We start from the raw sequence: 24,943 nt of genomic DNA, 5'->3' as shown, positions 1-24,943 counted from the left end.
ACTTCATTTCCTCATCTATGAAATGGAAATCACAGGACCTACCAGCGAGGTTATTTTCAGGAGCTGAGATAGTCAGGCACTGCATGACCCCTGAGTGTCTCCTCAAATTCTGTGCCCGAGGCACCTTGCTAGTCTCTCCCTAGTCCTGGCCCTGGAGATAATTATATGTTAAGAATCTGGACCAGAAAATTCCTGGCAAGAGTAGACAAGCAAATGAATAAAAGAAAAATGAATGAACAGCAGCTGAATGAATGATAGTCAGTTCATTCATTCACGATCTACTCGTGCCAAGCCCCACGCAGGACAGTAGTCACAGGGATGTAGGGTGAGCAGGCATGTGCCCTGCCCTCCAGAAGCTTCCAGTCTAGGAGGGAGCCCTGCAAAGCTGGGATGCCATCTCCGCCTTGTGCTGCCCTGCCAGGGACTGGGCGGGTTCAGGCATTGGCCTCACCCTGTTTGTCTGGCCCTGCAGGCACCTGCCAGACACCTGGCCGAAGGTGAAGGCTTGACTCCCAGCCAGACACCTCCGCCAGGCCTGCAGGCGGCAGCAGTTCTGGGGAAGGTGAGACCCCTGCCCCTGCATCCTCTCACCAGGCCCCAGGCCAGCTCAGGACCCGCACCTCACCCAGGGCATCGAGGAAACCTGAGGACTGAGTCCCAGGGGTCAACGACCCCATAACCCCAACCTGGGACACACACAGCTGGCCCAGACTGCGGCTCCTCCAAGGGCTGCAGCCGAGACTTATAAATCCCACCCCACAGAGGGAGGGCCTGGGACAAGGTGGGAGGAAGTAAAGGAGAGGAGGAGGGCTAGTCAGCTAGTGGACGGGCGAGGACATCATTCCCCGGAGATCAGCGCTAGAGATGGCAAAGAGCGCCTTTGTGGGAAGGCCCTTCAGGCCGACAGGGCGGTGGGCCTCCCACTGATTCTGAGGTCCCCTCCCTCCCCTGTGTCTGAATCCGGGGGCAGGGCAGGAAAGGGAGGGTTCCAGGATATCAGAGCAGGGGGAGGGAGGAAGCGGGGAGAAGAAAAGAAGGAAGGAGAGGAGGAGAGGGAAGAGGAGAGGCTGCAGGGGACCGGCTCCCAGGACCGAGGACAGAAGGACAGAAGGGAGGAGGAAGCAGGCCTCCAAGGAGTCGGGGCAGCGGTTCCTGCATCCCGGCACTGCTGGCAGCAAGTCTCCCATATATTGTAACTCATCCCCCACTGCAGACCCCTTCCTCCCGTCCTCTTCCCTCCATGGGCTTCCGAGTCAGACATGTGGGTCCAGATCAGTCTCCCCGTGTGTAAAATGGGAGAACGACAGCCTCGACCTCTCAAGGCTGCTCCAATTTTCAGTGAGGTGATGCCTGCAGAGAGCTCAGCGCGTGCCTGGTGGGGGACACAGGAAGAGCCTCGTCCTTGGTAGCTGGTGCCATCTCGATATTACAGCCGTTAGCAGCCACCGAGCTGACCTCAGTGCCCTCTCCAACCAGAAGGGCCGGCCGCCCGGCAAAGCGTCAAGACCACGGGATGGCGAGGCCACCCAGCCACTCCAGCCTGTGGGCAGCAGCTGCGCCTGGCTGGTCTCGCCCCCTGGCCGCTGGCCCCTCTGTTCATTAAGCAAATGGCCCACAGTGGCCAATGATCAGCAGAGCACGAGGACGGACGCCTCTCCCAAGGCGGCCTCATCAAAGGCCGGCGCCGGGCGCAGTTAAAGATCTAATGGAACATCTTTCTCCTGATGCGGCAGTTTCAATAGACTCGTATTGTCTCCAAATGAGCACTGGAGTCACAGCAATTAGTTTTCTGGACAACACGCCAGTTTCAGGGGGGAGGGGGGCACCGTGGACAGGGGCCGAGGGGAGCGGGATGGGACTGGGCAGCTGGAGCAGGGCCTGAGCCAGTCTGCAGGACCGGGCTGGGCCCTTTGTCTGGACGAGAGGGGCTCTCAGGCCTCGGGGTCCCCACCGGGATGGAAAAGTCCAGGCGTCCATCACCGACTTCCAGAGCTGGCTGGGACTTCCGACATCATTAAGACTCATCCTGCAGCACCATTTAGACTGACCCCTCACACGACAGATAGGGGGACACTGGGCACCCAAGAGAGTGCGGGCGGTTGAAAGTTGTCCATCAAGTTACAGGCAAGGCTGGGCCTCCTGACTCAGGTGTTAATGCCTAACCAACATTTCCCAGCAGGTTGTAGCTTCAAAGGTGCTTTTGGTGTTTATAATCTCATTTAATCAGTACACTGACCCTGAAAGGCTAGAATGACTAGTCTTACTTCAGAGTTGAGGAAACAGCAGCTCAGAGAGGTTAGGTGACTTGCCCAAGGTCACACAGCTGACGACTCGTAGTATTGGGTGTTCCGCTCTTCTCACCACTGCATGCTGGATGGAGATATGTCTATCCTTTCCCCGGGTCCCTGTGGACAAAGCCGTATTGTGCCCCAAGGAGTCTCACCTTCTGGGGTACCCTGGTTTCGCCAGTTTGACGAACTCCTGGCCCCCAGGAAGTTCCTGTCTGGTGGCAGAGGCAGAGGGTCTCTGCTCAAGGTGAAGAGCCAGAGATACACGTGGGAATGCTCGAGAAAAGTGAGAGGGAGGGCAGAACTTTGAAAGGCAGCTGGGGAAGAGCAGCCAGGATGGGGGCCGGGCCTGTGGTCAGCGCAGAGCCTGGTACGACAGCCCCGCTGTCAAAGCTACAGCCAGGTCCAGCCCAGGCTAAGCCAGGCTCCCAGGGAGGCCCTGACACCTGGGGCGTCGGTTGTCGCTGTTCCATTCGTGGAACCCCGATTTCGTGTCAGGCCTTGCACACACACCTTCTCCTCTCACGGATGAGGGAGGGGAGGCACAGGCGTGATCCATGACTCCCCCAGCGCCGGGCCGCTTGTAAACAGCAGAGCTGGGATTCAAACCCTATTCTGTCTCCACAAAAACCGGGGCACTTCACTACTTTTGACGTCCGCGCCCCGTCAGGGGCCCCGTGAAGACCCTGACAACGTGATTTGTAACGTTTCCTCCATGAAGTTGGCTCAGAAGGGGTGGGAGGGACAGAGGAGAAGGAAGCAACACTTCTGAGATGAAAGAGAGGGGAACACGAGGTCCTTGGGAGGGATCCGCACTGTGGAGCGTCTGGACTGGACGGGGAGGCGCTGGGGGAGGGGAAAAGAGGCGTCAGAAGGGAGGGGGTCCCTGCTCTGGGGCCTGGTGTTTCCGTTCTCGTCCTGCCGCCCGATTCACCCTCACCTGCCTGTTTGCTCTGTCCTCCACCCTCAACCTCAGACAAGCAGACGATTGCACCGCTACCTGCCCGTGGCATCGGCCTCTCCCCACCCCCTTCCCACCTGGCCACCTCCCACCTGGACCATCGCCGCCCCACTGGCCTCAGCCTCCACTGCTGCCGGGTTCTTCTTCCCGAGGCTCAGATCATGGCCCTCCTCTGCCTAGAGGCCTTCAAAGTCCAAGTTCTTCACCGTGGCATTCGAGGCCCTTCGAAATCTAGCCCCCGCGTCCCCACCCTCCCCGCCCTCTGTCTGCCAGGTTCCCTGTGACCACATGCTCCTTCTCTTCCCGGATTCAGGTCTCAGCTCAGGTGTTATCACATCCCGTCACGGCATGCCTTCCCAAAGAGCGCCTTCCTGCGCCTCAGAGCTCTCCCACCAGCTGACATCTAATTACTGGACTTTCCATCCTCCTGGCCCACTGAAAGCAGGGATGGTTTTACAGAGCCACATCAGGGCTCAGAGCACAGCCAGCACATCACAGGCACTGGATACATGTTGAATAAATGAACAAGTGCCCCACCAGCCCACAGTTTGTATTCTTTGCTACAGCGACCAGTGACACTTTCCACCTGTCCTAATAGGCCCCACACAGTCTCTATCATTCTCCTTTGCTCTTTAGCTGAAGGGGAAACTTGACCCATCGCCAATCCCTCCTCCTCCAGGCAGCCCTCCTCCTTACACCTGCCTCAATCATCTTGTGATGACGTGTTTGTAAAGGGCTAGCATTTCATCCCTTGCCTGTAGGTTCCTTAAATAAGAATGAAAGGTCTATGTCTTAGCCCCTGCCCCCCGCCACAGTACCTAGTACCAAACTGGGTATATCCTAGGTACTCAGGAAATATTTCTTGAGCATGGCACAGAGAATGAAAACTTGATCTAGCCAACATATTCCTGAAAGTTACCTACTTCTAGCCAAACTCTGGGCTGGCTGAGACCCTACAGTGTGCCCAACACCACGGTGGATGAATTTCTACTGCGTGCCAGGTCCTGCACTGGGAGAGGCGCTACAATGTGCCAGGTTCCACACCAAGAAAGCACCTACTGTGTGCCAACTTGAGTTGGCCAAAGCCTTCCCATGTATAGATCCTGTCTGGATGCGCTTCTGTAATGGAGGGGAAGGTGGGGGGCAGCTATGTGCCCAGTTTCATGCTGAGAGTGTACCTACTGTGTGCTAGGTCCTGAACCAGGCACTGGGGCATCAGGATAAGTAAAAGTCAGCCCCTGCCTCCAAGGGTGTCACAATCAGCATGGGACAAGTGGTAAATGGGAGAGGAAGGGAAAGAAGGAAAACACGGGGGAGATTAATAATGACTATTTATTCTGGCAAATTATGAGCGCATGTAGGGCCATCTGTGCGCACAGCTCCCAGGCTGCCCATCTCCGGCGAGGCCCAGCACAGCAGCCCCGCTCGGCTCTGGGCAGCAGCTGGGCCTTCCATCAGCTTGTCACCGCCTACGGGAAGGGGCGCCCGGCCTCCTCGACTCTAGTCCCCCAGCCCACTGCCCACCAGGTGGATGGGCAGGAGCTATTCTCAAAACACAGCCTAGGGTTGGGGGGGGTCGGGGGAGGTGGGGTGCTCCTCCCTCCCGCCAGAGCTCAGGCAGCCGCTCCTCGGGCTGGAGGGTGTTCGGGTACCAGGGCGCAGAGCGCTCCTGGGGCTCCCTGAGGATGGGGCAGGGGCGCTGCAGGGCGCCTCGGATGTTTGGGGAGGAAGGCACCACGCGGCCTAGGGGGAGCCTGGAACGGGCCCAAGGATGGATTCACGAGGGTGGGGGGTCCTGGGACAGGCCCTTTGTGGACACCCAGCCGACGGCACGGAGCAGGCCCAGCCCCGCCTGGCTCCACTGGAAAGCAAGAGATGGGCCTGGGCCCTGGCCCTGGACAGAAAGCTGGTTCTTTCCTCAACTTCCTCCTGACCCTGACCTCAGCCTGACCTCTGACCCCAGCTATACACTGAACCCCAGTTTTCCTGGTGGCCTCCTATCCCCTGACTGGAGCTCCTGGAAGACCTCTGTCTCCTTTGACTCTGAAACAAACAGGCAGAAAAGGCCCTCTCTGAGAAAGGCGGCCCCATGGGCCACACGGCGCTTTGAATCCCAAAGGCCTGGAAAGAAAGTGAAAGAGCATGCATTCAACAACAAAATAAGAAGAACAGCTAGCATTTATTGAGCACTCACTGTGTACAGGCACCATTTTTAAGTGCTTTTCATGTATTAATCCCTTTCTTCCTTATAACAACCCTATTTTACAGACAAGAAACCGAGGCACAGAGTGGTTAAGCAACGTTCCCAAAGTCACACAGCTGATAAGTATCATTGTCAGAATTCGAATCCAGGCCACCTGGCACTAGAGTGCCTGTGTGTGCCCATCATACCAAAATGGCTCTAAATGTGTGCCAGCTCCTGCTTCAGTGCATAAACACACACACACACACACACACACACAGAATCTCATTTTCTTTCTTGGAAAAATCCTATGAAATGATTTTTATTACCCCAGTCCTAGAGGTGTAGAAATTGGAACTCTGAGGGAGAACTGGCTTGCCAAAGATGGCACAGCTGGGCCGTGATCAAGTTGGCACTCAGAGTCAGATTTTCAAATATACTCGCTCCTGCTTATAAATACACGTCCACTGAATAACATCAAGAAAAAAAATTAACAACACTTATAACTGTGACATCCCGAAAAACCACTGTTTGCATTTTGGTACAGGTTCTTCCACTCTTTTCTCCATTTATAAAATAATACTTTTCAAATAAAGTAAAATATTTTTCTATAGAAAGCATGGGTGCTTCGTAATTTCCTTGACAAATCCTAACAGTTGGGCAGCGAGGTCGTGGCCCATGTACAAGCCCATCTTCCCGCACGCCCACAGGGGTCAGATTTCCAGACGGCAAACCTAGAAGGATCTGAGCTTGGCTGCGCCATCTTCGGCTGTGCAGCCGGCGAGCTGACGGGAGAGGATGGCAGCATGAGGAAGACGGCGGCCCGGCTGGTACCCTCCATCCCGCTGCACAATTTGCTCCGCTAAAGGAAGAGTGTCCCCGACACCTGTCTGTTCGTTTATTCCCTAGACTGCCTTGGTCCCTAAAACTTGAAGCTCCTCCTGCTGCAGGACAGAATGGTGGCTTCGGGGCTCACGATTTGCGAGAGCTGATCTCATGAACGATCCTGAGTCCTGCCCTACCGATGACCCACCTGTGCCCCCTGGATGTGGGGAGACTGCGATGCTACGCCGAGCAGAGGCACATAAGGTCTGGGGTGGGACGTGGTGGAGCCCCGGCTGCAGGCTGGGATCAGAGGTTTTTTTAAACGTCAGCCAAGGTCGAGCAGAACACATGTACTGAGACCCAAAGGGAAAACTTCCTGGGGCAGAACCCAGGAAAGGAGATGTCTGGAGCACGCGACTGGGAGGCGTGGCTTTGTGCAGGAGGCCAAGCTGCTCGGGGCACCCAGCCCTTCTGCTGCCCAAGCTCCCAGCTGTGAGGCCAGACCCAGGGGTCCTGTGAGGGTCAGGGCATGTGAGCAGAGGCTGGGGCAGGTGACACTGAGCTCCTCTGAAGGGAGAGACCAACACAGCCCTGCATTCAGGGTGACGAACACTGGACTGTGATCAAGGACACGCACGAGAAAGAGACAGCAAATACCCAGGGCTCCTCGGGCTGGGAGCAAGGACACACGGAGGAGGGGACAGCAGACACCCTGGGGTCTTCATTTCTCCTTCCTTTGCCTTTGTCTTCTTCCCTCTGCATGCCTGGGGGTGGCCATGTGACGGCTGGGGGCCAAGTGGCCAGAGCCCAAGGCCCCCTCTCCGTGGCAGCGTGGCTTCTGTCCTACTTACGTCGGTACCGCCAACGCCGGGCTCGCGCAGATTAATGAGGCCACGGCTGAGGCCTGGCGCCGGGGGACTGGCCTTGTTTCTAGGTGACCAGGTACTTGAGCCTAAATTAACTTTGACTACCCTTTGTGCTCTCCCCCTGGGCAGGGCAGGAGGAGAAGGAAGGGGGAGGAGGCAGAGAGGAGAGGAAGAGGAGGAAGAGCAAGGGGGAGGAGGGAGGGAAGGAGGAGGGAGGAGGGAGAGAGGAGAGGGCAGGAGGGCAGTGTCCCGGAGGCACACAGCTGCCCCACCTGCTCCCCCGACCCCGGCCCCAAAGCCCCTCTAAGACCTTTGCGAGATGGTCTCCCTCTCGCGTGGAGGAGCGAAGGGACAGGAATGAGCTGCCAATTAGCCACTTCAGCCCACGCACCGTCAGAGGCCCAACCATCTCGTTACAGGTTCAGGGAGGAACTCGACTTTCTCAAAGTCTCGGGTGGGAGGCAGCGGCCATGACTGCAGCCCGGGCCTCGCCTCCCCATCCAGCACTGTCCCTGCTCTACAACATGCACCACGCAGCGATGAAAACCTACTCACCCCTCAAAACCCCACCCAAAGGGCCCCTCCTCCAGCAGGGCCCTCAGGGCCCCCATGACCTCATGTGGTGCTTCCCTCTGACCACCGTCTGGGTCCTTTGCCCTGTGGCCCGAGTCATCTCCCAGGCAGCAACTCTGACCATTCAGCTCCGTGCCCCAGTTCCCAGCACAGAGCAGGCGCTGAATGAATGAATGAATGAATGAATGGGATTAGGCTCTTAGGTCAGACAAATCCGGGTTTGAATCCTCCCTCCACCTCTCATGAGCTCTGTGACCATTGCTGAGGTTCTCAGCCTCTCTGATCCTCAGTTTTCTTGTCTCTAAAATGGATCTCTCGCAGGGGTGGAAAATAAATCACATAATGCAATCCTTCCTTCATCCATTTAAACACTTATTGAGCGCCTTCTGTGTGCCGAGCACTGTACACCAGTGGGGAATAAACAGACATGGTCTATGTCCTCATGGAGCCTGTGGTTTGGTGGGGCAAACACACAATAAAATAGTGTACGAATGAATGGATATTCAATTGTGTAAGTGCCAGGAAGGAAAAGGCCAAGGCGCGATGATAGAGAATGTTAGGTGTGGGGGAGCCTAACTTATATGCAGGGGTCAGAGAAGACCTCTTCAAAGAGGGAACATTTAAGCCAAGATCTGGAGGATGAGAAGGAGCCCAGCCATGTGACGGGAAAAGCTCTCCAGGTAGAGGGAACAGCATGTGCAACACTACACAAGGCAGAGGACGGGGAGCCACAGTGTCCTCATTGAGGTGTCTGCACTGTGTCCTCTGAAGGGGGTCTGCCGGCTGACCCAGGACTGCTCGGAGAAGGAGGAGGAGGAGGAGGAGGAGGAAGAGCTGGCGCCTGTGTGCCCCCCACTCGCCTTCCTTCCACCCATCGATTTGCTGGCACCGTTTGCTGAGCTCCTGGTCTGTGCAGACTCCGTGCTGGCCCTCGGCAAACCCTGACCCAGCCCTGGCCTCACAGCCTTTAGTCAGGAGGAGGTGCTGGAAGCCAGGGAAATAAATAATCCCCAGTAAGCCTCTCACCTGGGCTCTGGCAAGTGCTAAAGGGGACTCAGCACGATCAGGGCGGCTGGCAGGAGGACGTGGCCTGGCACAAGCCAGGGAGAAGGAGGGGGAGGTCAGAGGAGGCCTCCCTGAGGATGAGACGTTGAGCTGAGATCTGCAGGATGAAGAGAGTTTAAGGGGCTGAGGGGCCTGGTGGGCCAAGCAGAGAACTGGGGTCTAATCCTAAGAGCGATGCTGAGCTGTGATGGCTCTAAGCAGGGGGGCTCTGTGACCAAATTTATAGATACCCCGTGTGGAGCCGATGGAGCAGTGGGAGCCAGAGCAGATGCAAGGAGAACAGCCTCGGTGGCGGCTGCAGTGGTCCATGGCAGGCAGGTGGTAGAGAGGATGGAGGGATGGGGCCCACCTAGAAGGTGAAACCTGTAAGACAGCGATGGACTGGGGGTGAGGGAAGCAGAGACAGACAGGAGGGAGTCAGTGGTGACCCTGTGGGCTCCCAGCTGGCGGACCTGGACACCTGAAGGTGCCGTTCGCTGGGGGTTGGGTGCCTTTGTGTTGTCCAAGTGGAGACGGGGAGCAAGGACTGGGAGGCACGGGTCTTGGAGCTCAGAGGAGATGCTCACACAGGCTTCATTAGCTTAAGGGCAATCAGAGTGCGGCCCTGGAAGAGCGCCCTGGAGGGGAGGTACAAAGGGGGACCTGAGAGCTAATGGCTTGAAGAAGGAAACTGCAGGAAAGAATAACCAGGGGCAACAGGAGCCCCAGGGTGGCTCTGAGGACACCTGGGAGCCACAGCTCGTCCTGTCTCCCCAGGGTTCCACCTCTGCAGTCAGATGGCCTCCCTCCTCTGTGCTGGCGGCTGTGCCCAGCCGGGTTCAAGAACCCACTGTCCCGGGAAGGAAAGAGATCTCTCAGGAGGATGAGATCCGACGCCCTGCAGCGTAGGCACGAGGAGGGCGGAGGGCACCCCTTCCACTGAGGGATCAGAAGAGACTAGCGGAAGAGGGGCTGTGGGAGGGACCCTCCAAGATGGAGAAAGTCTTCTCCAGGCCGGGAGGAGGGAGGGTGGCCCTGCTGGAAAGACCTGGCCCCGGCCCCGCACTCCTGTCTCTCCAGCACACCTGACATCGCAGGTCTCAGCTCGCACCACTCACGGGCCTGAGAAGCCCTGTGCTTGCTCCTGCCTGCATCTCCCAGGGCCGGGAAGAAAGGTCGTGGATGCCCTTCTGTGGAGGAAGAAACAAGCAGAGGCAGAGGCCACAGAGCTCACCAAGGGGGCAGCGGGAGGGAAGCCTGGGGCGGCCTCAGGTGCTCTTTCCGGAGAAGCAGTGGGAGCCACGGGGCAGCGTTGAACCGTGTGCGTGGGGCTCTCCAGGATGGGGGGCGGGGACGGGGCTGAGGCTGGAGCAGGGAAACAGGTGGGAGGGCACATCTGTGTAAAAGACAGGTCCCCGAGGCTTCACCTGATTAGCATAAGAAGGGGAAAGAGTGTGCACACACACACAGGTCCACGCACATGTGCATGCACAAGGACACACACATGCACATACATACCACAGACAGAACCAGGCACAGACACACAGGGACTCACAAGTCCAGGCCACACGAAGGCCCTCAACATACAAGTGTAGAACAGACACATAGGAGTGTGTCCCTCTGTACACACACACACTCACACACACGGGCCCACAGGAGTCCTGGGCCAAGGCCTGTCTTTCAAGAACAGCCCAGAATCCCAGGCTGGCTCTGATCGGGACAGTGGTGTCTTAGGCAGTGTCAGGCAGAGGCTTCACCACCTGGGCCCCCAGCCCCAGGCAGCCCTAATCAGCTCTCTGCAGAGGGAGGGGGTGCCCAGACTGGGCCTCAAGCTCACCGATTCGCTGAGGCTCCGGTGAACACATCAGCCCACCAGTCAGCTATTTCCCCTCCTAAAACAGCAGCCCTGGGTAAGTGACAGCCTACCTGGCTAATGGCAGGGCCTGGCTCGGCTGTCTGTCGTCAGTCCTGCCAGCAGGATGGGGAGGGGCAGGTGTGGGATGTGGGGCTGAGCCTGACCCCACACCACCCTGACTGCACTTCCCGGTGCCCACGCACCCCGAGAAGCACACCTGTGCACGTGGCAGGCACACGAGCAGGTGGGCAGATGCACAGAGGCCACCACACGGAGGCATGAACACGCGTGTTGCACCGATACACAGAGGAACACACACAGCACTGAATCATCACAGACCCAACGTCACACAAACAGAAGCACAGACACACCCCCAGAGAACACGCAACACATGCACAGCTCAGATACACGGAAACACAGGACACATGCACAGACAGCCACACACAAGCACATCAGGGCAAACACTCCCAGACAGCAGGCACAAGGGCTACACGGAGCACACACGCATGCTCAAACACACCCAGGTATACACAGGGTGCACAAAAAGCCACACGCACTGAACCACACAACAGCGGGAGGCTCATCATATACACGTGGCACATGCTGCGTAAATACAGATGAATCAAATGCACCGAGGCATTTAGGACCAAAGACACACATGCAGACATATCTTGCACACGCACACACAAGCACTCACACATGCATCCACAGTGTTCGCCGACCTTCTGCATGTGGGTCCCTCCATCGCCTCCCCTCCCCTCCCTCCTGGTCAACAGGGCGAGGGTCTGGTGTTCTGGCTGGTCACCACGAATAGGGAGACAAGGCCGAGGCATCTAGACTGGATTCTCAGAACTGGTGGGTGACAGTGCCGGGAACCCGAGTCTGGGGTGCCACCTCCTCTCCCAGGCCGCCCGGCTCCCTCGGTGGCTAGTGGGGCCTGCAGAGGCCTCTGGGCAAAAGCCGGGCTCGCCAACTCAGCCCTCAGCCTGGGGAGCGGGCTGAGGAGCTCCAATGCAATGCTCACCTTCCAGTGCCAACCTCTCCCCTTTCCAGAAAAGCCAGCACGTGGCCGAGCCAGGGCAGCAGAGAGGGAAGAGCAAGAGAAGAAGAGAGGGGGTGGGGCGGCCGAGGCCTTGGCTGGAGCCTGTGCCCAGGTGCTACATAAGCAGAGCGAGGAAGAGGAAAGTTACTTAGGAAGATTAAATGAGTCAGGGTAGCATCTCACCGACAGCCATTTAAATGACTCAAAGCCTCGACTGTGAAGCTGCCACAATCTACCGGGACTGGACGGCAGCATTCCAAAGGCACAGTGGGGAGGGGGGACATACTTCCTCTCCGGCCTGCAGGCAGACGGGCTCTGCTCTTGGGCAAAGGGCTGCCCAGGGCCACGTCCACTCCCACGCCACTCCCTCGGCCAGCACACTCCATCCTCCATCCTGGCAAGGTCGCGAAAGATTCCTAAAAGACCCTGACCTGAGCCGCAGCATCCTTAGGAGGGTGAGAGGGAGCACGGAGCAAAATCTCGTGCAAGCGCTCCTGTCACTCAGAGGAGGGCGGGAAGGGAGGCAGCAGACCTGGCCATGAGCTGACAAGTGACGACAGCGGGCGATGAGCACAGGACGGCTGGCTGTTCTAGTCTCTCCACTTTGGCACATTTTGCACTTTTCTGTAATAAAAGTGTTTTTTTCAAGCTCCAGATCCCCTCTCTTAGAGATACTCATTCATCATTCATTCATTTAGTCACTCATTCATTCAATCCATGGCTTTCTCAGAGGCCCTGCCCTGAGAGCTCGCTGTCCCGTGAGTGGACTCACCACTCTGAGCGAGGCCCAGCACCCATGAGGGTACAAGACAGAAGACCGTCTCTGCTGGAGCTGGAGCGGGCCACAGAGCAAGAGGCCTCGTGCCGGGCTGGAGTGACAGCAGGAAGACCTGGAGAGTGGGGGGCAGGGGGCAGCATTCCACCCAGAGGTCAGCATGGGGTGGCTCCTTTGGGGACTGGGATGCTGTTTGTTGGGCTGACAGGAGGGAGGGAGATGCAGCGGGCAGGGGGCTGGGCCAGTGCAGGGGAGGCTGGCCCTAAAGGTGATTGCTGGGCAGGTCTTTACAAGAGCCAGGGACTTGGGACAGGGCAGGGGGAAGGGTGTGTGTGTGTGTGTCGGGGGGGATGGGAGCTTACTGGGGGCAGGGGGAGGAGGGGAGGGGACCCACTACACTTTGAGCATCATGGTGCTCCAGGCTGGGTGCCTTTACTACCTCATTTACATTCCTGGAGGCAGGGAGCATGATGCCTGAATGACGGGTAGAAACTGAGGCTCTGACAAAGAAGCCCCTGAAGAAGGCCGAGTCCGGTCCTGAACCTCATCTGACTGGCTGGTGGCCTGTGCTCTTCCTGCTAGAGAGAGAAGGAGATGTTTATGCTGCAGGGAACTTTCTGGAGCAGGGATGGGCAGTGCTGGTGCCTGTGGGAGGCTCCTGGGAATCTCCATGCCCGTGAGGGCGGGCACCCTGTCTGTAACTCCAGAGCTCAGCACAGTGCTCGGCACCTGCTGGATGCTCAGCAAGCATTGTCGAGTGAACGAAGTGAGAGGCAAGTGAGGGGACGGGAGGCCCCTGGAGAAGGAGGTGACGATGAGGACAAGAGTGAGGTGAGTGAAGGGGGCCTGGCTGGCTGAGCAGTGGCCTCAGGGGCTCTGGATCCACTCCCGGGCTGAGCGCATGCTCCTCTGGCCAACTTTAAAATCTGAGAAGCAGGAGAGTGGCCAGGGTGGCTGGGAATGCCCTGCCCGGCCCCTGGACCCTCCAGCACCTCCAGGACTCCCACTGCCAAGCCCAGCTCCTCAGCAGTCACCTCCTTCACCTCCTGGAGGCCCCTTGAAGACCCCTGGGACACAGAACTGCCCCTCTAGCTCTGCTTGACCAGCCCTGCTGCCTGGCACCCCAGCCCCCCTCTTCCCTACCCAGCGATGACCAACTATGCCCAGGGAGTGAGCACCCCAAGGTCCCCTCTAGCCCAGGATGGGCTGGGGAGCTGGGTTGGGGGGAGGGGTACAATCCCCCAGAGAAGAAAGGCTCTACCAGGGAACCACCACGCACATGTCACCTCCATCACAGCTTTGGGGCCCATCAGTGGTCACCCCAGACTGGAGCCGGGCACACAGAGACCACCTGCCCTCAGCTTTCCTATCCCAGGGACAGCGGCTCCCTGACTGTCCTCTCCGTGCTCGGCTGGTTTCTGCAGACATTTGCTGCCACGTGTCCCTGTCCACAGAGGTGGGCCCCGTGCAGTGCACGTATACACGCACACCTGTGCACACCTACGCATTCTAATCCTGTCAGAAGCCCCCAGGTGCCCACCACCCCTCCCTCAACAGACCTGCCTGGCTCGGGTTAACGGGCATGCAGAGGCAAGCAGGAAGGGGGCCTGGGCCTGAATTCCAATGTCTGAAATAGCCCACCGCAAATTATCTTTGTTCTGACAGGCTGATTAGCATAATTATCCCATCAGAGAGGAAAAAAAAACAAGAGAGGACGAGGACAGTGGTAGACAGAGAGACAGCCAGGGGCAGAGACAGAGACAGCAACAGGTACCAAGAGAGGTGGCAGCTTAGAGGAAACAGCCACCCAAAGGAGTGAGCAGGGATGCTGGCCCCAGCAGAGCCCCCAGGGAGCCCTTCCCTCCCACACCTCGCGACGGGCCACAGGGGCCCCATCTGTAAATCAGGAGAGCTGGACACAGTGGTCCCCAAGGTCCTGCCAGCTCCAACACAAATGCCTCAGGACAGCACAGCTGAGATGAGCAAGATAAAACTATTTCCCTGAAGGATGCGGAGACCCTCGTGTCAAAGTCGTCCTTAGTTGAAGTCACGTCCCCTGATGCCCCAACCTCTCCTCTCAAGAGCCCGAGTGTGCCCCTCCTCTGCGCCAGGCACAGCGCTAGGTGCTGGGGACTCAGCAGAGACCAGGACTTGTCCTGGCTCTTGGGGAGCTCCAAGCCTGATGGAGGAGGACAGGGAAACCCAGCCTGGTGAGTTCAATATGCCAGGATAACTGGTCTGAGCCTGAGGCCGGGTGCTCTGGGAATGCCGATGGGGGACACTGAATCCAGGTGGTCCAGGGAAGACATGGAAGGGTTTCTAAAGGAAGGGAGATCAGGAAGGACTGAGTGACGGGCTGGGACTGGCCGGGTGGGAGTGGGAACACCAATCTTGGCCCTGACAATTCTAGACATCATGGTGGATGGCTCCCTGACAGCGCAGTACCTGCCTCTGAACAAGTTTAGGCATTTTAGCTTCTTTCCACAACTAGATGGAAAGATCCTTGCGAGTGGGCACTCTCCCATTTCTCTTCTATCTCCCACAGTCCTGGGAACGCTTAATAAATCCTCGTCGAACGGAAGCTCTGTCCATGCTCGGAATAGAGCCGCAGGTGGAGGGTTCTAGGCCCAGGTCTCTGTTGCTCCCTCCCACTGTCTTTCTTCTCCGCAGGGTTGGAGGTCTCCCCCAGGTACATGCCCCAGGAGGTTAGTCCCAGCCCCCACCCCACTTTTCAGGAAAGAATCAAAACAATGCTTCCAGCTTCTAGGGGAAGGGGCATGGGAGGAGGAAGAGAGCCAAGCAAGCCAGCTGGTCTAGGAGAAGACCTGGGGCGTCCTGAGCAGAGGCCGGCACGCCGGCAATGAAGGCTCATTAACCCTGAGGGGAGCAGGGGGCTGGAGAGGGGGTCAGTGCAGAGGGGCGGAGGGCAGGGAGGAGAGAATATGGATAAATTAGAGAAAGAGACAGAGAGAGAGAAAAAGAAGGAGCAAGACAAAGAGTGAGAGGCACACGCAGAGAGACAGAGAAGCTGGGAGGCAGAGAGACAGGAGTGAAGAGAAGGTCAGAGAAAGAGGGAGATACAGAGGAACAGAGAGAGGCACCAAGCCAGATGGAGAGAGACCAGTACAAAGGGGTAAGAAAGGAAGGAAGGAAGGAAAGAGAGAAATCCAGAGAGACAGATAAACAGAAAAAGACAGGGAGTCAGATAAACAGCCGAAAATGATGTGGGGTGGTGGAGGTGAGAGGCACAATCGCAAGGACAGAAAGGATGGAGAGAACCAGAGAGCATCAGGGAGGAGAAAGAAGCAGCGAGGCGGAGAGAGAGGAGGGGCTCCATCGAGGCCAGGCCAAGCCTGGGGTCAGGGCCCCGCCGGGAGGCGCATGCCCAGTGTCCTCTACTCCATCTGTCTGTCCGCAGGAGCTAGCGCGCAGTCTTCCACTCCATCAGGCTGGCAGGTCTCCCTCGCGCCTCCTGCCCACTTGGCTCCTTAAGTATGTCTGGGGGAGGCGGGCAGCGGAGAAAACAGCTCCGGGAATAAACAATCCTGCTCAGCCTCCTGAGACCAGGACACTCAGGACGCCGGGCTGAACATGAAAGTCACAGCCGTCACACTTCCTGACGGTTTCCTGCGTGCCCGGAAGGAGGCTGGGGAGTCACGTGAATAACCACAATGTCGAGGAATGCTGTCTGTGTGGCGGCCGCTCTGCTAAGCTCTTGGTACACATTCTCTCACTGAGTCCTCACAACAGCTCTCTGAGTATGTACTATTTATTATTCACTCCCTTTGAACATCTGAGGCTCAGAGAGATTTAGGAACTCGCCCAAAGTTGCACAGCTGGGAGGCGGTGGAGGCAGGATTTGAACCTCTGTTTTTCTTTTCTATCTCTTGGGATCTACAAAGAGGAGTGAGATGGTCCTGGCCTCTGTGGGAGCTCCCCACCTACCAAGGCCCAGAGTCCTATAGGTGAGAGGGCCCCCTCAACCTCATTCATGCTGTCCAGGTTGGTACCACCCAGGGGCACCTCTGCATTGAGTGGGTGTCATTGACAAGGGCCCAAAAAACATACAAGGCATCAAATCTGGTCCCAGATTGCCTCTGTCAGCCCCGTCTGCCCCAGGGACAAGGAATTAGCTGGTGAGAGTGAGGAGACAGTGTTTAGAGCCAGAAGGCTTCTCCTCCAAGGAGAAGCCCACCACCCTTTTCTCAGGACCACCCTGGCCATGTAGGCCCCTGGGGACCAAGCGTGCAGAGGCAGGAGGTCCTGAGAAGCATGGGCCTGGCCCGGGCAGGAAGAGAGCCACCCACGAGTCTGGGGGCACCAGGCTGCTCCCACAGCCAAGCCAGGCCTGGGACAGACAAGCAGGTGTGCCGGGCTGCTGTCCCTCAGCCCTCCGGACAGCACCGACACCCTTCCCCAGACAGTGTGCCCCCTTGTCTTGCCCAGAGAGGCCCCGGCTGAGGGTTCAGGATTTGTCAGGGCTCAGGTGACCTCCCTGTGGGGGGGTGCTCACGGGCTCTGGCCTGGCAGCCTCAGCTAGCATAGCGATGAGGACCCTGAGTATAGGAAATCGGACTACAGGCTCTACGGGACCCAGGGTGAGCTCCACACAGTTACCCCTCCCCCTCCTTACACACAAAACGTCCACAGTCAAATTCAGACCACATAAAGCCACAAGCCCCTCATCTCCGCCCTTCAGATAGAACCAGCACAGGTGAGGGCTGCATGGGCACCCTCCATGCGCCAGGGCCTGGCCTAGACACTTTCTCATGCTTTGTCTTTTATAGTCTTCACAGTAATCCCGCAAGGGAAGGCTCCTGATGCCCATGTGATTGATGAAGAAACTGAGGCTCAGAGAGGTGACTCGACCAAGACCACATCCTTGGTGAGCAGCATAGCCTGGATCCAAGACTACTCACGTCCTTTCCACGACCCCTGGCAACTACCCTGCATGACATCATGAGTGTACCCATGACAACAGCCTCAAACTCAAGCCTCAAGGACCACTTTGGAAAGCGGAGTCGGGAAGGGATCTGACAGAAGTCCTATGCTGGAGCCCATATGGAAGGACCTGAAGCTGCCGGGTACCACCATCACAGCCCGAGCCCATTAGCTGACTCCGTTTCCTACAGAAGGTTTTGAAAAGCTGCTAATTCTCCCAATTATAAGACACACGCTTGTTGATCCCGTTAAGGTTTATCACTCAGCAGAGCTGCACGAGCGACAGCTAAATCCCAGGGCGCTGCCCCATGGGGCTGGGAGGCTGCAGCGCCAGAGAAGGCAGGCTCGCTTCTCATCCCAGAGCTGCCCTCACTCAGAGTGTGACCTTGGGCAAGTCACTTAACCACCCCAGACGTCTATTTCGTCATCTGTCAAATGAAGGAGTTGAATTATGTGGTCCCCAAGGTCCTCTGAAGGCTGAACCTTCTAGAAGCCCGTGATTCGTGATTCAATTAAAGTTTCCCAGGCTGCCTATCAGCAAATTTAATGACTCTTCAAAGTTGACCAAGGCAGGCAAAAAGATTATAAATGGAATTTCATTGAAATGGGAAAAGATGAGAAAAAGCCAGCAAATAGCATCTTAACATAGAGGCCACGCTTACCAGCATACGGTGAGTCACTGCCTCTGCGTGGGGGTAAGAAGGAATGAAATTGGATTCTCTGGAACTCACGTGGGCTCGTCTTCCCAGAGCCTTGGAGGGGACTGGCTGTAGCCAGGAGCCAGATGAGACCCTTGGGGTTAATTCGAAATGGAGGCAGGCAGGGAGGGAGGTCCCAGGAGAATGTGGATTAAGCCTGCCTAAAAGAGGAATTCATGACAACCGCAGTCAATTTTTCTCCATTTGACCCAAAGGCCTCTGGACCTGCTGGGATGTGGCTCTGAGAGACTCTGAGTTGGTTTATATCGAGTCCCAAGGGGAATTTTGGTCCCAGGGAGGTTAAAGATCCACTATGGAACCTCTGTTCCCTAAGAAACATTGCAAAGAGGGTAATTTAAGCAAAAATACTATTTGTTTCCCAATTTACAAGCAATTACACATGATTTACAGCCCAGCCTGCCTCTTGCACAAGCAGCTCTGTAATTTACAAGACCATAAAGTCGGGGGCTCCCATGCTCCCGCCACCATAAATCTGGCCGGATGGTGACTCGGGGCGGAAATGATTAATCTGCCCTTCCGAGGATGCGCCTCCACACCGCTATATTAGCCAGGGAAGCAGCGTGCTGAGGCGGCACTCCTGAACCCCACCTGCAACACGAATTTTGTTTTGGAAGAGAAATATGGCCCACAGTCCCAAGAGACTCTGGGCCATAGGACATGCTGGCCAGTGAGGGGCGCCAACCAAGACCGCAGATCCAGCCAGCTGTGCATTGACACCCACTCTATCTTTTGTCACCTGTGACATAATAAGGAATATATATTTGGTTTCTGCCCCCGGTACCTGTTAATATTTGGTCTTTGATCTCGGTTCCTGACACAGAGATCTTAAAATCCCGGTAATTTCCTCAGTGATGGGGGTGATAGGAGCATCTTATACCCAGCTCCTAAATCCCTTGGAACTTCCTGAGGGATAGGAGCATCTTTTGTTCTAATGAGGTGACTCTTGGTGGGGTCGTGGATGGCGGGCTGGTCATCAGAAAGAGCAAGCCATGATTACAAGCTTGGGGCTTTCAGCCCCACCCCCTACTCTCCAGGGAGGGGAGAGGGCCTAGAGATGGAGTTGATAATCGATCACGTCTATGTGATGAAGCCTCCATAAAAATCCCCAAAGTACAGGGTTCAGAGAGCTTCCGGGTTGGCGAACACATCCATGCGCCGGGAAGGTGGTGCACCCCGACTCCACCGGGGCAGAAGCTCCTGCCGTGGGGAACCCTTCCAGACCTTGCCCCATGTGTCTCTTCTTCTTACTGTTCATCTCTATCCTTTATCATATCCTTTATTTTATAATAAACCAGTAAACATAAATGTTTCTTTGAGTTCTATGAACCGTTATAGCAAGTTATGGAACCTGAGGGGGGGTCGTGGGAACCTCCAATTTATAGCCAAGTCAAACAGAAGTGTAGGTAACCTGGGGACCCGCCACTTGACATTGGAAAAATCAACCCAAAGACACGGAGCCACAGCTTACAGTCTGGGAAGGCGGGAGGTGACAGGACAGGAGGTAAAGAGGAAGCAGGATGGAAAGCCAAGAAGGAAATCCAGTCTGACAGACACAGAGTGGTGCGGGCAGGGGAGGGGTCCTTAGGCAGAAGGTATATGGTGGGAGGCAAAGGACAGAAGGGTAAAGAAGACGAGCTTTGGTGCCAGATGCACCTGGGTTAGAAGCCCAACTTTACTTGTAGGCACTTAAACTCATGAAAGCTCAGTTTTCTCATCTGTCAAATGGGGCTAATCACAGCAGAAATACATCCTTGTTGTGAGAATTGAGATAATGGATCTATGATCCATAGTAAGCACTCAGTAAATGATAGTAAACATGTTGACGATGACATATTCTTGTCCAGTGAGCCTGTTCTCAAGGACCTGGGAAGGCAGCTGAGACCAGGGCCCAGATTCAGCTCCAGGCTCTCTGTCCCACTGAGGGCAAGGTGCAGGTGTTCTGTGATGGTAGCAGATCCCCCACTGCCCCAGGCCCCCCATCTATGTCTGTCTCTTGCAGGTAGGAATATCCCTGGAAACTTCCACTATGGCCATGGGAGCACTGTTGTTCACTCCCCCTACCTCGCCTCCTCTCAGTCTCCCTCTCTCTGCCTCTCTATTTCTCTGTGACTCTGTCTTTTTCCGTTTTGTCTCTCTCTGGCCATGCTCTCTCTCTCTAGCTTCATTTTCTCCCTTCTGTCTCTTTCTGTCTCTGCCTCCCCCCACCCCATCATTACCACTGACCTCTGGGGCAGGATAACTGGTGGCCATTGAGACTGACAATGTTCCCAGAAGGCAAGTCAGAAGCTCTTAGTCAAGCGGGTTGGTTGGCTCTCTCTCCCGCAACCCTGTAATGATACCCCACCGAGAGTAAGGAATATTTTAACTGGTTTCCAGTCAAGCTTTGGGCAGCTCAGATGGTATCTTCACCTGCCTTTTCAAAGGTCCCTAACTTGTAGATGATCCCCTCTTACACACACGCAGATACTCCACCAGTCCACCAGCATGGGACACAGGCACAGTGGCTGCACCTTCTTCACAGCCTGGACCCCCCACCTCCCTATCCTCTAGCCACAGCTCCATATGGGGCCAGACAGGCCCTCCTGGGGCCCCTGCCAAGACCTTCAGGCTGGTAATGTGGTAGCAACACAGCCCCCAATGCCCAGCAGTGGGTGTCTCAGGAACAGATGTGCCTGTTGGGAGAGTACCAACGCCCCCACCCAAGATGCACTCTATCTAGACTGTTGTTTGACAGTCGACAATTTGAGCCAACAGAATGATTCATCCTGGAGACAAAACCAAGGCAGAGAACCTTTCCAGCCCTCTCCCAAAGGAGGCAAAGTAATTAAGTGGCCTCATCAGAGTGCCCACTGTGGAGTCAGCCACCACTCTCCACTCCCTCTGCTCCCCATGAGGAGGCCAGATTAATGGAATTGACTGCAAATGTCACCCTTTCTTCCCCCAAATTACTCTGGCTCCCAAGACTAAGCAACCTTTCCAGAAAAACAAGCAAGCATCCTCCAGATCGTCTCTCAATCAGCTCTGGAGAGTCCTTTGCCAAGAGCCTCCCTGAGGGCTGAGTGGGTCCCCACCGATGGCAGGCGCCCAGCCAGGGAGAAAGGGGGATGTCACCCCTGCCCCTGGCAAAAAGCACAGGGGGCTGTGTCTGGTCATCCTCACTCCATTGTGTCCCCTGTGAGAACAGTGGCAGGGATTAACAAAGAGAGTGTGACCTGTATTTGAGTCTGCCACCTGGGAACAGACTTGGGCTTGGTTTTGTTGAGGTTTTTTTGGAACAAAGCTTACAGAGTTTTGTTCTCAACAAATTAACCTCCTCTTACACAGTCACAAATAGATTCATTCATTCATTCGTTCGTTCATTCAACATTTGTTGGCACCAACCACCTGCCAGGCCTGTGGCTAGGCCTCGGAGGGGCAGAAATGAAAATCCCAACGATGGAATTAGTACTAGGGTAGAGCTATGTGCAAGGTGCCCTGTGAGCCTGTGGAGGGGAAAGATTCATCATTTTCTGAGGGTATCAGAAAGCGCTTCATAGCTGAGGCGACGATGGCATAGACACGAGAAAGAGAAGTAAGAATTCATCAAGGGAACACACAGAGCTCATACAGTTCAATCAAGTCATGGGTTCTGGCTTCAGGCTACAAGACAGGTCTTCTCGAACTCATCCAGGGCGTGGCGCACCCGAATCACAGCGCCCTCCATGGAACACCATGAAAATGTGGATGGATAGAACTCTGTTGTGTGAGCTAAGAACAATTCAGCTAACGGAAAATAGGATCACATCAAAAGTAACAATACGAAGCACAGTTAAGAAATCCCATCGTGGCAGGGGAAAATACATACCACATGTCTTCTCACCAACAGCAGCGTGAAGGGTGAGATCGACAGGCTGGACACGGATGCTGGATGTCAAGTGTGATATCTGAAACTGAACAGTCACTGGTCATGTCATCTTCTACTACTTCCTGGGGACCAGCGTTAGCAGGCATCAAAGTTTTAGTAAAAATGATCAGGGTTGGAGTGATTGAGAAAATCTTATCAACGACGCAGTTGCTTTGATTTGGGAAAAAAAACCACTCTATGATTAGAGCAGTGGAGGGTCTTGCTGCTCCTGAAATCCCTAATCTAACCTGGGAGGTTGTTCCCACAGTGTCCATGGGTGGTGAGTAGCATCACCCTACTGTGCCAGGTCTGGCTGCCCTCAGGAAAAATCCTTCTACACTTCAGTCCGGGTTTGAGCTCCCCATACTCTGACCCAAACTACATTTCCAGCCTTTTCTTTCACTACAATACTCTCTAAGCTAGCTGGTTCATTCCACCCACCATTCACCTTACATGTTATACTGTTCTGATCACCATTGTAAGCTCAATTCCTGGCACAAAAATTGTACTCGATAAACATCTTGTAGAGTGAATAAAAGGGTAGATGGATGGATGAATGGTTGGATAGGTCCTAGCACCGTGCCATTTGCTCTGCCTGCAACTCCCTAACCCAATCCAGCTTATCCTTGAAAACTTAGCTCATAAGACTTCCCCTCCTTCCCCCAGCCCACTCCATTGTACTGTGAGTACTTGTTACGCTTAATTCCTGATAATGAGTCTGCCATGCTCACTGGGAAACAAATCATGCTTTGATTTCACAGACTGTCCTCCAATGTCTCTTATATTCCTCTTGCTCTTGCAATTGATTTTTCATGTCTGTTCTCCAAGTATCCTACAATGATAACAATAAGAAAGACCCCGTGTTTTGTTCACAGTCCTGGACCATTGGACAAGTCCCAGGAGGAACTCACTAGGTGATGATGTCATCATAACATGCCCTCATTGAGGAGCCATGCTGAGCTGTGACAAGCCACCAGCCAAGTAAAGCATAATTTGTCTAATCCCAGCTTTGCTGCTGCGTGACCTTTGCTGGCCACTTCTCTCTGGACCTCCGCGACACTCTGGGTCTGGCTGTTGTGTAGCCCTGCTTTTGGAGAACCCCTACTCTTCACAGTTCTGGTGGGGCTGTCAATCACAGTGCTCTCTCTCTCCCAACCATAGGGATGGGCAAGTGTCCAAGCTGGCTAATTAGCAGAGTCACTCTCATTGCCACAGAGATCAGCTCCAGGATGGGCATGTGACCAAGTCCAGGCCAATCTGGAGTGTTTGTGCTGGAGCTAGCAAGGGAAACATCTTTCCCACACAAATAGAAAGAAGCCTATGCTGCAGGAGAGAATGAGGCCACATCCAGGCCTCACAGAAGTAGAGTCAAGGGATGGCATGGCTGGATCCCCTAGGTCTAGCCATGTCTGAAGCCAGTCTACCCCCAGATTGCCCAATTTGAAGGACCTGCCAATTCCCCTTTTACTTGAGATACTTGGAGTTGCGCTTCTAATACCAAGAGAGTCCAAAGTCTAAGTTCTCCCTCTGCACCATGAGGGGGACGGAAGGTGAGCAAATTGCTCTGCTTTCAGAGGAGGTCCGGGGAAAGAAATTTATCCTTGGACATCAGAAGCCTCTCCGAAGTTCCTGGAGGCTCCTAGCCCATTCATGCTGTCTTGCCCCAATCCCAGGCAGGCTCTGAGTGGTCGGCTTTCAGCAGCTCTGACTTTCTATCTTTGAAGACCTCCAGATGGGTAGCAGAGTGAAGGAGACCATTGCCTGGCATCCCCTCTCCTGCAGAGCTACCAGCACCCATGTGCCCCCAGCTGACACCCTTGTTTACTTCTGATCTTGTAGCCACATTATGCGAACGGGCCCAGTAGTCAGAGTCCTGGCTAGAGCTGGAGACATCTCCAGTTTACCTCTCTGCAAAGTACGTCTGGAGCAGAACCACTCCCTGGGGCCAAGCACCATCTGTTGTTAGAAATCCCCTTAGCTAATTATTAAACTTCTCTGAACGGAAATGAATCACAGAGCCAGGCAGGAGGGGGCTTGAGGAGGGACTGGCAATTTACGTAGCCGCAGTAATCATCCCAGCCAGGCCACACGTGGAGGCTCCTGATCCATCTTTGGCATGGGCTCCACCACGTGCTCAGCATCCCAACGAGGCTGTTATTTCTGAGGGGGAATCCACAGGGCCTAGGAGCTCTGGGAATTGCGTCAGAACCTCGCTGGGGCTGGAGCTGCCTCGGAGCCCCCGAGGACCCCACTCTGCCTAGGCTCCAAAGAGCCAGCCCAGGCTGGAAGTGAACAGATCCTGTTGGAATGACGCAGCCCTCCCTGACTTTAGCACCTCAGGAGAAAAGTACCAGGCCCATACAACTCCAGCCAACTCTTGGACGAAGATAAAATGATAGACAATGATCTTCCCCCCCCCCCACCATTGCACTACAGGGATGATGGAAGGGGTAGGAGCAGACACTTGAGAAATGGGAAATGGACTTTATCCTAATCAGGGTCCTCACCACCTCTCGGAGTTCCTCTGCCATTGTTTCCCACAGGCAGGTTGGGCCAGGGAGTTATGTACAGGGAGCCAAGATGATTGTAGGGACTAGGAAAGGAAACTCCCACGTCTTGAGCACTTACTATGCTTACAGGCACTCTGATTGGAAGTTTCCTCATGGAATCTGCCCAAAAAAACATACAAGGCAGACATTATTACTCCCATTTAACAGACTTGGAAATTGAGGCTCAGAGAAGACTTGCCCAAAGTTCTTTACCTAACTAGTAGCAGAGGTGGGACCTAGTTCCGTGGACTCTTTGCTCTCTACTACACTGGAGGCCATAGAATGGGGTTGAAAGTGTGTGTCCAGAGGAGGATTTGCTGACACTGAGGAAACAACATGGGGGTCTGGCCTGCCCAGGTGGTCTCAGGCCTAGGGTCTCCACCAACATCGCCATCAACTCTGAGCAGGTACCAGGTGCCATCTGTGCCCCCAGGAGTGCA

The 24,943-nt window shown here is 55.4% G+C and overlaps 2 protein-coding genes across 5 annotated transcripts in view; one reads left to right on the top strand and one right to left on the bottom strand.

Moving 5' to 3' along the window:
- LOC139078904 (uncharacterized) overlaps nucleotides 1-24,943 on the top strand; it is a 91,374-nt gene that overhangs the window by 3,464 nt on the left and 62,967 nt on the right. Inside the window, exons 2-4 of the mRNA XM_070591157.1 lie at nucleotides 473-562; nucleotides 6,142-6,261; nucleotides 8,467-8,601. Coding sequence (XP_070447258.1) covers nucleotides 473-562; nucleotides 6,142-6,261; nucleotides 8,467-8,601 — 345 coding nt within the window. The remainder of the gene's footprint in view (nucleotides 1-472; nucleotides 563-6,141; nucleotides 6,262-8,466; nucleotides 8,602-24,943) is intronic.
- The window catches only part of GRIK3 (glutamate ionotropic receptor kainate type subunit 3), a 215,776-nt gene that overhangs the window by 129,209 nt on the left and 61,624 nt on the right, over nucleotides 1-24,943 (bottom strand). The gene's annotated exons all lie outside the window — the stretch shown is intronic.

The sequence above is a fragment of the Equus przewalskii genome, chromosome 2 (assembly GCF_037783145.1).
Source record: "Equus przewalskii isolate Varuska chromosome 2, EquPr2, whole genome shotgun sequence".
Classification (NCBI taxonomy): Eukaryota; Metazoa; Chordata; class Mammalia; order Perissodactyla; family Equidae; genus Equus; species Equus przewalskii.
The sequence above is the reverse complement of the archived record's forward strand: the minus strand, read 5'-3'. Positions and strand labels throughout refer to the sequence as shown.